At 36.3% G+C, this 12,387-nt stretch overlaps 1 protein-coding gene across 2 annotated transcripts in view; it reads left to right on the plus strand.

Annotated features, from left to right (window-relative positions):
• Positions 1–12,387, plus strand: part of LOC100223925 (cadherin-6) — a 102,958-nt gene that overhangs the window by 67,565 nt on the left and 23,006 nt on the right. For both annotated transcript variants that reach the window (XM_012571527.5, XM_041714559.2), the window contains 4 exons: positions 5,344–5,638; positions 7,089–7,208; positions 9,167–9,334; positions 10,891–11,078. In XM_012571527.5, the coding sequence (XP_012426981.4) occupies positions 5,344–5,638; positions 7,089–7,208; positions 9,167–9,334; positions 10,891–11,078 (771 nt within the window). The remainder of the gene's footprint in view (positions 1–5,343; positions 5,639–7,088; positions 7,209–9,166; positions 9,335–10,890; positions 11,079–12,387) is intronic.

A 12,387-nucleotide genomic window follows, 5' to 3' on the forward strand; every position in this document is an offset into this window, starting at 1 on the left:
TCATTAGCTACCTACCAACTGCTTGCTTACTATTTTAATAGTTGGTCTCTATTTCATTAATGTGTAAGGAGACAAAAATGGGACTACACCAACCCCAGAATATCAAGTCACTCTTAAAAACACAAACAAATAATAAGACACAACAGGCAGCTTATTTGTGCATAATTGTAGGTTGATGGTTCAGTGTGTACATCCCAAGGTCAATTGACTTTGATCTTTGCAGAGATTCAGTAACTGCTCTGAAATTCAGCAACAAGCATGTAATATTCACGAAAGGGAAAGGAACTTGGTCTGTCGGGTGAATAGAAAATCATTTTACCCACTGAATTGCCAGGTATCCTAACCAGCAATATGACATTAGTGGGAGCTAAACTGCAATTTACAGCTGTCTTTCATAACCTAAAGCCACTTCACAAATGAGATTAACTATGCTGTTTAAATCAGTGTTACAGAATGAGGTAGAGGAGGGGTATTATTTAACTCTGGAGAATAGTCACGGCCTGCAATTTCAATTTTTTGGAATTTAATTACCACAACTGTAAAAGTACATTTTTAGTACAATCATGTTACAAATATCCATGCTAGAAAGCCGCTTCTCTCTGGTGTATTCCATTTAAATGCACAAAATAAGTTAGTGGTTAGTCTTAGCCTATCAAAACATATGGGATCTCACTTCGATTATTCAGTTTTGGTTCTGATGTTTCATAAAGTTTTATATCAAGGTGAATTTAGCATGTTGAGAAAAGGGCCCCAGGTTCACTGCCCAGGCCTGACTGTCCCTGTCCTCCTGCCCAGAGCCCCAGACCTTGGGTCAGCCATGTGGTCCTGCCCCAACTTAATTCTTAAAATCCCAGTAAAATTTTCCTGGAGTATTACTTTTAAATGAAGCAATGCTATCTCTTGATATGATGTGAGATGAACACAAATGCTGTCAATATATTCAGTCCAGAAATAAATAAAAAATAAAATGCTTGTGCAAAACTACTTTGAGCTGAGATTTCACTTCCCTTTTCTTTGATGTTATGCCAAACACAATCCATTGGTATTACCTTTGGAGATTTTGGAGGGCTCTGCCAGAGATACTCTGGAGAATGAGGCTACTTAGATTGTGGCTAATTTTAAGGAAAAAAAAACCCCAGAAAACAAGCAGCTCTCATTTTAAAATAGTTATGCATATGACAACAAGCAGAATGTCCAATCCAGGGAGCTGTTGCTCCAGTCCTGAGTGCACTTTAAACACCTCTTCATTTCAGCCTTCTCCATGTCCAGGCAAATGTATTTGAGTGGTTTGGGCCAGGACATTTGGGAGGAACTGAAGAAAGATAGAGGCTGGAGAGTTTTTATTTGACTGTAAGTCATTAAAAGCAAACCAGATGGCTCACTTTACAGTGGTATTAAAGTAAAATGAGTAAAAGTATGCCTAGGGCATAGTAAAATCTTTAATTTGTCTTTCATCCTCAGCCTGAGCCAGTGATTGATAGACAATGTCAGAAGAGTGTCCAGATTAGATTCTAAGTGAATCAATTTATTATAATATTAATACAGTGCAATTGCTCGTGCATTTATTTTTTATTTCATAGACTTAGCTCTTCACCATTTTGCTTACCTTTGGGGTATTGCTCAGTTCAGCCACCAACTGAAATGAACACCCGTGAGTAATGCTGAATTCCAACAGAAGTAAAAAATCTGTCCTAAAGTGGAGTACTTAAAAAATTGGCTGCACTAACTTTATCTTGAGGAATGGATATATGGTATAGCCCAGATTACATGAGGACTGTGTCTCAAACATTGTATTCTATCCCATGACTATCTTCCATGGCCCTTTTATTTGACTAACTTTATGCAGAGGATAATGGACACCTTTTTGCAGTACAAAGGAGTAAAGAGAGTGAAGCTATAATATCACGTATTGGCTAGTGACCATCCTGCAAAAAGCATCTGCAGTATAATTTATGCACATACTTCATTAGAACAAACTTTCTTTGCAATGAGATGTCCGGATAGTGAAAAATAACTTCAACTTAAAAGGAAAATGGGTTGTAATTGCCAATCATTTCATCCTCATGACCTTACAATAGTGTTAAGTTTTATATAGAAACCCCATCAACTGTATTTTTAAATACGTCTCACCTCCTGGCCTTTTTTCAGGACTCAATTTGCACTATTTTTTTGTTGTTTGATGTTATTTGCAAAATAATTTTTTTTAACCTGGTAGTAGTAGCATTTTCCCTCTTCATATGGGTTTCACAAACAAAATATTACTTCCAAGATAAACTGACACTTAAAAAAAGAATATTGTCTTTGCCTGGGTAGATATTTTCTACCAAATAAACAGTCAAGGACAGATAAAGTAATCTAAAATAATACATTTTTTAAAAATATTTATTTTCCTCACAAGGGAATGCTGCAAAGTTGTCATCTGTGAGAAACTTTTCTAAAGATCTGCTTGGCTTTTTATTTTTTTGATATATATAATATTCTTTTTCTGAATAGAAGTGGACGAAATCCAAACTGTTTTGATGATATAGTTATTATCCCAGCAATTAATCCAGTGGTGTGATACTGGTCTGTCCCACAAAAACCTTATGGCAACACCTATACTCCTTTACTGATCTCAAATAGATTTCTGTTGTACTTTTAGAGACCCTTTGTGAACCAGACTGATGAGGCCACACATGATGATGTGCTGTACATTAATTGTTTGAAGAGCAGACTTAGCTCTCTGTAATATACATGTAGGACATGACCTCCCACAGGTCAGACTCTCACAGTAAATAATCTACATACAGCCTGGCTAGCTGAGCACTTAGTTTGTTGTGTCATGTCTTTAAAACGTTGTAAAATAAAGATACTGTAAAGGATTTTATCCAAGGGAGCATTTTTTTAAAAGATATTTATTTAGATTGAACCGTGGATGAGGATCACCTCATTCTCACTGTTGATGACACCAAGGTATACTTTGTCTTGGTGTCCAGAGTCACAGTGGGTCTTAGACAAGTGAGTAAATTTTGGAGGAGAAGTGAAAAGTTAATAAACAATTGACTGGAAAAAAACATACAAGTTTCCACTTTTAGTTCTTTCAGTAGTCTAGGCTAGTTAAAGAATATTATGGAAAACTATTCCTAGTGGTTCCAGCACCTTTCTTATCTTGCCCTTTTTTTGCTACTTGGTTCATTGAAACCAAGTGTAATTAAAATGATGATAAAAATGAGCTTGGGAGTTCAGCCTTTACCAAGTCTCAAAACAGCACTATTCCATGACTCATACAAATTAATGATTGTCTGTTACTGAGGGCTGTTTTTCTCCCATTCTGATACAGACAAAGTTAAACAGGCTTTCAAGGCAAACAGAAGTTGAATTTTTGATGTGAAACAATCATAAAAATACACAATTTAAAAATTATTTTCATGCCTTTTCTGTTGCAGGCTGCCTTTGAGGAATGTTCTATTCAAATAACCAATTGAAATAGCTTTCTGCAGTAGACTTCTAAGTCTGACTTCTTAACAAGCCGGTCTGATAGATGTTTTTTAGAGTCTGAAGTTATGTCTAGTAAATAATATAATTCCTCTAGGCCCCCTGGCCAAGGAAATTGGCCAGCTGAATAGGACTGAAGAGACCTCAATTCTATTCCAAATTTCAAGACTAGCCTTCTGGGAAACTTGGTTATCCAAAAAACAGAGAAAATGGTATTGACTGGTTTTGTGAAGGGATATGAAGATTGTTTAAGAAAAAATCTGCACAGAACCTACTTATTGCTATTCTTATTATCAAGAGAAAGGGCTCCGTGCAAAATTACACATAATGCCCATTTTGTCCCTGAAGTAGAAAATTAAGAGGAGTGCTTCAGCATGTGTGCTAATGATTAACCATGACGCATTATGATATTTTGTATTATTGGACAGTCTTGGAATGTGTGATGACAGAGAGTTTTGCCCATAAAGGCAGACTTTTTGCATGGAACATGCTTTCTCTAGGGATCATCGGCATATGCGCACACAGTGGAGCACTGTGCCACCAAGTGTGTTGTCTGTGGATTTCTGATTTGAGCAGAAAGTTGAAGGAAGCCCAGAACATTGACCATATGGTCTTGCTGTAGGCTGCCCTTGCAGCATGGTAGGGCCATAACCAGGCACAGCTGGAGTCTATGACAAGATTCTTTAAATCTACAAATCTTACTGTCCTCTGCATGCTATCCAGCAATGCTGAGTGCTTTGCGAAACACTCAACCAGAGTTTTTTTTCCTAACTCTTATTCAGGAAAAAATAAGCAAAGAAATGGTTGAGAAAATCCAGCTCTCCTAACTCATAAACAGGTTTCCTCTATGAAAGAAATTATTTCCAGGAATCTGCTGCCTAACAGATTTTTTTTTTCCCATTGACTTCATTACCTATGCTATCACATTGGAAGTCATTTTAATGTTTCATTTTTAAAAATTATTATTTTTGGTAATGTAACAATAAAATAAGTTGTAGTTGAGTAGCCTGCATTTTAAGGCCTGGGGAATAAATAAGGCTTTTTAAAGGAATGCCCATAAGGGTATGATTTAATCAGTTATGCTTTTTGTGTCGCCCAACAACATTCCAAGAGATGTGGAAATCATCTGGTGAGATAAAGATGATTGTTTGGGCAGCTCATGCTTTGTATACTAATTGCCATCATTCTTTTCTTACTCTTTCCCCCACCATGTTTCAGTTTTGTCTATGCCCCTTTGGATAAGGCAACTGGTCTCTTCACTTCCAGTGCTGTAATGGTCTGTTGCACTTGCCTGACTCTGGTCTCAGTTTGCCAGATCCATGAATGCATGTATTTATCTGCTGTTTGTGTATGTATTTGGTAGGTTATTTTATTGTGCACTACATGATATATTACATAATGTCTATGGGACATAAGAGCCAAGCATCCAGATTTTAAACCCAAGAAGTGGCTTGGCTAGCCACTTTTTAATCCTTTATTTACTGCAATTCCAAAACACCCTGGTTTTTCACTGTAGGATATCATTGCCCTATATATTCCTAGGATTCCACCTAAGTCACTAAAATTTGGATTTTACTGATGCATATTTAGCTTGGGAAAGCGGTGTGCAGCTTCAGTTCATGGTTATCCTCAGGCAGTTTCTTGTAATATTGCTGACCATTTCAATTCTGACATCAAGACACAACTCAATCTATTCACTCCTTCTACTGTAGTATCAACTCATTTCCCAAAAGCAGTGTGTAGCCTTCTGGCTGAGTATTACTGATAGGAAAGCAAATATCATGATATTGGTTAAAGTATCTAGAATTGTGTCCAAATTATTTATTTATTTTCCTTTTTTTTTTTTTTTTATTCCCATTTCACCACCAGCTGCATTCAGACCAGGATAAAGGAGATGGATCACTTAAATACATCCTATCTGGAGATGGAGCAGGAGACCTCTTCATTATCAATGAAAACACTGGTGACATCCAGGCCACAAAGAGACTAGACAGGGAAGAAAAGCCTGTATACATACTCCGTGCCCAGGCTATAAACAGAAGGACTGGAAGACCAGTGGAACCAGAATCTGAGTTCATCATTAAGATCCATGATATCAATGACAATGAGCCAATGTTTACAAAGGACGTTTACAATGCCAGCATTCCCGAAATGTCAGATGTTGGTAGGTGCTAGATAATAACTGGTTTCAATGTCTGGTCTGGCTTCTTTCTGTGGAGTTATTGAAAGGCCCAGACTTTACAGGTGTCAAATAGAGACATCTGCTATTTGGGGCTGGACTAAAAGAACCTGAGGCATTAAAAAAACTTTAAATCCAGGGAAATACTGGCAACAGTTTGCTGGAATTCGAGGTGTCATCTGGATGAAACATGCTCCCTCTGTTGTACCACAAAAAAAATGCAAGTAATACCATCTGGTTTAATGTCAATGAAATTGAGTTGAGCTCTGTTACATGATACCTGAGTTTAATGCATGTTAGTAATATGGTATTTTGTGGTCATCTGTGTCAATATCACTCCTAGATATGTTCAGCAACCCTTATTTAGTTCAGGAAGGTAAACAAAAGGGAAAAGGGGGTACTGAAGGGGTTGTACACATTTCTGTCACCCATTGGTTCTGAGATACGCCATTAACTTCCTATGACCTTTGTTGTTCTTTCCATGCAAAATAAAAGAGCTCCAAAGTCCCTTGAAGTCCACTGAAATCTTTCTATTGATTTAAAATATATTGATCTGTAAAAATCAATCAAGACAAGAAAAAAAAAAAAACAAAGAAAAAACAAAACAAAACAAAACAAAAAAAAACCCAAACTTATTTGGAAAATTATTTTCAGATAAAGTCTTTTCCTGAGAAGTTGAGAGGTTATGATTCTTAGATTCTTAGGGAGGTAATTTTGATTTCTTTGTCAGAGAGTAATGGATGGTTGAAGTCCATGAAGCACATTTCTAATTTGAGATAATGTCCAGGGAGAGAAACATTAATTAATCATGATCAAGAATGAGATTAAAATAAAGCTCAAGCAATATAGAAAATAAAGACTTTGGGGCATACGCTCTCCCCTCATTCATGGGACTTGTCACATGGATGAAAACTCATCTGATGAAGTGAAAACCTAATATTCAAATTTGAATATGTGAGCACTTTATTCACAAATGATTTTGAATGCCAAAATCTAAGCTAATTTTTTATGTATCTTAATACTTTGCCTAAGATTCAACACCATTTCTTTCTTTATAAAGCACGTGAAGAACTGTATTTACATTCTTATGTCAAATACTTTATGAGTATGACTAGATTTGCAAAAGTATATTTTTGACCTAGATTCAAGTTCTGAATGCTTACAATATCTGGAGAGGGGTGCATTTCTGTTTTCCTTCATGAAGGAAGGATCCACATACCCAATCAATAACTGTGTTTGAATGAGTTGAGAATAAGGTATTATTTTGAGTTTATGTCATGTCCTTCATGAGCAGAGAAACTTCTACAAAATAAGAATATTTCTAACTTTCTGCCACAAGTCTGACCTGAACATGAATTCTTTTTCTCTACATCATAAACTGTCTTGGCCGTGAAAAAAACCTATTAATTTTGTTTTCTTTAATTTTCCACTGCAGGTACCTTTGTTGTGCAAGTCACTGCAACTGATGCTGATGATCCTACATATGGGAACAGTGCTAAAGTTGTCTACAGCATTCTCCAGGGACAACCATATTTCTCCGTGGAATCTGAGACAGGTTGGGGGACCTTATCTGTCATCCTGTGACAATGTCTGTAATTCAAAATGACATGCTAAGCCAAGCTAGGACATATTACTAAAAAATCTTTGAAGAGATTACATCTTACTCAGTGCAAAATCTGACAAATTTAATAGAGCGATACATCTGTAAACATGACACCTACATTATTTCAATCTTACCAGCAAAATCTAATGAATACAATTAGTACTAGTTGTGAACCACTTTTCAATTATTTTTAACAAGCAGTGGGTACAGAAACTGCAGTGGATGCTTAAATTAAACCAAATAGGTTGGCTTTTAGATGAAAGGGAGAAACAGGTGGGTGTGGAAAAAAGTGCTTAATCCTCATAGATGTTCATAATAGCTAAATTAAGACTGAGGGTTTGTTCAGGTGAGTTTTCTTTCTCCGTCTGCTTCTTCAAAACTTGTTTAAAGTAATTAAAATTTCTTGCATCTGCAACATATCACTTTAATGCTAATTTTATGAAAGAAATCTTAATTAAGAGTAATGATAGAAGGTAAAATTGACTGTTGCGCTAAAGTAGAAGATCACAAATAGAATCCCAAAGTTCTGAGTTCTGTTTTTGGAAGATGTTTAAATTATACACAGTGACTGGAATTTTTAATAATTTGACTAACAGACAGCTTTGGAAACTGTGCATATATATACTGCCTGACTGAATCTGGTGTACCGTTGACTACCTGACTACATAGATAGTCTCTTCCCAAGCCTTTTGACTTAAGTTTTCCAAAAAGAAACAAACCATCTCAAAAAACTCTTTCAGTGGAAACATCCACTGTGTTATGTTGCTGGAAGCTAGGGAAATCGGTTCTTCTCAGAATCTTTACAGGAAAGAAATTGATTATCCCAGACAATTTGTCAGGTTTAGGTTTGTTTCTTAGATAAATCTTAGAGACCCAGGCATGGAAAAGAAAGGACTCACTATACATCTGAAAGTGAAACCTGAGTTGAAAGGGTGAACAGAATTCTGAAAAAAGGGAGAGTCAAGATCAAAGGGAGCTTCCCTTCAAGCATAAGGTATTAGATAACAGAAGACAGAATTTTTGCACTGATGCACTCTTTCTGACATGGGCAGTACAGTATGTACTCTTGTAGAGTTATAATAGGGATAAAGCATCTGGGAGTTCACCAGTAATAAACTTTGTACAGGAGGTTTGTGTGGGAGATGGGAAGCTAAGTAAACCACAGTCTTGATCTTCCTTCCATGGAAATCAGTTGCAGAACTCCTAGAGTGAAACATGTCTCTTTCAAAGCCACTGTGAATTTTGTCGTGGATTTCAGGACTTGAATTTCACTCCTTTTGCCAGAAAGCAGTCAGTTCTTACCTTGAGAAACCAAGTGAGAATGCAAACACTTTGCTTCATGGTAAATCTGAATGATTGAATTTCAGTAGTAGTTGGCCTTATAACTGGTATTTGTGCCTTTGAAGAAGGAAGTAACTGGAAAATCATTTCAATCAGTGTATAAATGGAAGTATATATACTCAGGCATGTTTGAATGCTCATAATTTTTTAAATTAATTTCTTTTCTTCCATTTAATGATGCTGCACTCTTTAATGGTGTATTGCTGAAGTTAGCTTTTCTATTTTTTTTTACCACATCTGTCAAAATAATGAACAAACAACCTTTTTCCAGTTCAGTGAGAGATTTTAGCATGGAACTGAAAGGTGGTAAATAGTTATGTAAAATAACATGATTCACAAATAAGCAGAACAGTTTTCTGTGGGTACCACTTATACTGTGTCTCTCACATAGGCAGGAGCCTGAGATGTGACATGACAAGTCTGTAATTTAAGGAACCGTCTCATAAGAGTAAATATTTGTACTGGGCAAAGTTTACTTACTACGCAGAGTTTTTTTTGTTCTTGTAATAAGAATTTCCATCAAAGTCACTACCTGTGAACCCTCCACTCTTTAATTTTCATGTTTACAGGCATTATTAAAACTGCTTTACTGAACATGGACCGTGAAAATAGGGAGCAATACCAAGTAGTCATCCAGGCTAAAGACATGGGAGGCCAGATGGGCGGATTATCGGGAACCACCACCGTGAACATCACACTGACTGATGTCAACGACAATCCGCCTCGCTTCCCCCAGAGTATGGAATATTTACATTCTATGTTCTAACACTAAAATGGACAAAAATGGTTCTTGGTTTTTTGTTGGGTTTTGTTTGTTTGTTTGTTTGTTTGTTTGTTTGTTTGTTTTGTTTGCCTTAGATATTGTTTCTTCTATTGTGAGTTTAGTGAGTATCAAACTTCCTTTAGGAAATCAAAAGAGAACACATAACTAAGCAATAGAATCATGCAAAGATTAATTGCAATAACTAGGAAATGAATATTTAATATTTTTACTCCAGTTGCAGTTGACAGTCTGAGGGGTGAATTAATGTGCAGAAACAACTCCTATTTTTCCTACTTTTTAAATAAGTGATCAACATAATCTGTGTTTCTTGTTCACTACTATTTCTTTCAGGCTTCGTGATTGATTGCATTTTAAGGTATCTGTTGTAATCTAATATATTAAAGTTTTGAAACAAATTTATTTAAGTATGCAAAAATATCCCAAGAACAATTCTATAGAAAGGAGTATTTATAGCCAGAAGTCATTTGCTACAATGAACTTTACTATATTCTTTGCATACAGAACCAAAAGAACGTACATAAATATACCAGGTGTTTCTGCCTATTTACTTCCCCTCTCTCAAATAATTCAGTAGATATCTGTGTGAGGATTATGGGAATCAATTGTGCCAGCTCTCTTAGAAAGTAATTTCTATTAATGACCATTCATTGCCGTAAGGGATTCAAAGTGATTCAGCTTTCACCCTCCTCCCTTTTCCTCTCTCTTTACTTCCTTCTTTCTCTCTCTATTTTTTTTCCTTTTTTACTTTGTCTAACCACTGCTCGCTGTATGATGTGTGTGTATTGCAGTGTCAGTGTGCGTCAAAGTCAAGAGCAGCTGTTACAGAAAATAATTGCAGATACTATCAGACAAATCAGTGAGCTTTGGCAGTTAACTCACTGGGAAAGTTATTGGAAGCAACTTGTCATTTAGGTTCAAAGTCTCTTCTTAGCTGTGGGCAAAGAGTTTCCATCTAAATTAGAGCAACTTAAGAAGAAATATAACACTCTGAACCCAATGAGTTAATTATACATTTCTCGACATAAGTGTCTTCTATGTAAAAAGCAAAGATTCAGCTTCATAATGCCAACATTCAAAAAGTAGAGGGTTTATTTCCAACAAAAATTCAATGTAGTACATTTTTAATGGGTATTTGAGCTGGATTCAGTTTTAGTGTTACTAAGCTGCACTAGCATCTGACAATTCTTAATATTTGCCCTTTGGCCTCAAGACATTTTTCATGCACACTTCTGATACAGCCAACAGAGACCATGAGAACATCCAGAAAGAGACATCTGTTGCTAAAGTTACAGGTTTATAGCAATGCCCATCCTCTGTATGAGAAAACAGGTAGAAAAATGAGTAACTTTTACCCACATGAAAGTACAGCAGAAGCTGAAGTCTTATGGTCCAGGAAGACCCAGCAACTTACTAACTCACCTGCACATGCCCATTGTGGACAGTGGAGTGAGAGATGGTGTTCAAAGCACCTTGAGGCTGACTAACCACATTTCCCTCTGTCTGCTGTAGGCACATATCAGTTCAGAGCTCCCGAGTCTGTGCCGCTCGACTCCCCGGTTGGCAGGATAAAAGCTAATGATGCTGACGTGGATGAAAATGCAGAGATTGAATACAGCATCACTGAGGGGGACGGATATGACATGTTTGGAATTACCACAGACAAGGACACACAGGAAGGAATTATAACTGTGAAAAAGGTACACATCTTAACACACTTAAACCCAGCCTCTGAAACACCAAACAAGCACAGTCAAACATTTATCTAGCACATATTTGGTTTTTATTTTTAGAGCAACATGTATGTTTTGTTCATTTGAATTCTATCTGTAGAGAAATTCTACATGTGTAACGTTTCTTTTATGCAAGCAATTGGTATCCTTTCTCTTTTACATTCTTTACTAAACCAATGCACAAACTTTGGAGGACTTGAGAGAGTAAATTACCTAAGGAGTAGGATGCAACTGAGAAAAAATTCTGCAGCCTGAATATACTCATGGAAGAACTCAAGAAATCTCCAGCATCCAAATGTGATTTTTTTCCTATGATGCTTACAGGTTTTGCTCACTTAGTAGAAGACACTGTGTTAAGACAACAGAAATACTTGTATTACAATTATTAGTATTACATTGCCTATTTTTCATTATAAGAGTATGTTAATTCTGCAGCTATAATATATTATAGTATGTAGACAAATTTCTTTTGACTCACATTTTGTAAAAATTTAATATATCATCAGCATGCTTTTGCTTTAGAAAAAACAATCAGTGCCTTGCAAGATCACAGTGGATGTCATCTACTAGGTTGCACATTGGTTGTCAGAAAAGGTTTGAGAAATATTGTTTACAGTGGGTTATCAGGCAAACTTGATAAGGTTACAGATATCATCCTTCATCAATTCAAGTTCAGTCATCACTAGATAGACATTGTGTAGATTTTCCAAACATGCACTTCGTTGTTGATATCAGTAGGACACCTGTCATTACTTATTTTTTAGGAGATGCCTTCCAGGGTCTGATTAGGATATCAGTCTAACTCCATTTGTATTTCTGTCTGTTGCTGACAGAAGCTGTGAATTTCCTACAATGAAATGGAAAAATGGGGTGACTACTATGTCCCCACATTTCTCCAAGTAGTAACAAAGAGTCTCTAAATGCTGTTTCTTTGTAGTTTTAATGGTGCATGCTATAGTCATGGCCTATCATAAAATCATGTTTGGCTTTGTGAGCAGTCCTGGATATCCAGACACTAGATGCCACAGTGTTTCATTTTGGTGATGGAATGACAGTATCTAAACAAGCAACACCTAGAAAATCTTCCCTCCTTTAGTGTGTGGTGCCTGTGGGCAGGAAATAGATAATAAATCATCAAAATGCCAAAAATTACTGAAATGAAGAGTTAAGGTTGTATGAGAAAATTTCCTGGTGTCCAGGAGTTCAAGGCATAGAATTCCTTGGAAAAGTGGTTTTCTTCCAAAGCTATTATCTGGTCATATAGCCCTTTCTTCTT

The sequence above is a fragment of the Taeniopygia guttata genome, chromosome 2 (assembly GCF_048771995.1).
Source record: "Taeniopygia guttata chromosome 2, bTaeGut7.mat, whole genome shotgun sequence".
In the NCBI taxonomy this organism is placed as follows: domain Eukaryota; kingdom Metazoa; phylum Chordata; class Aves; order Passeriformes; family Estrildidae; genus Taeniopygia; species Taeniopygia guttata.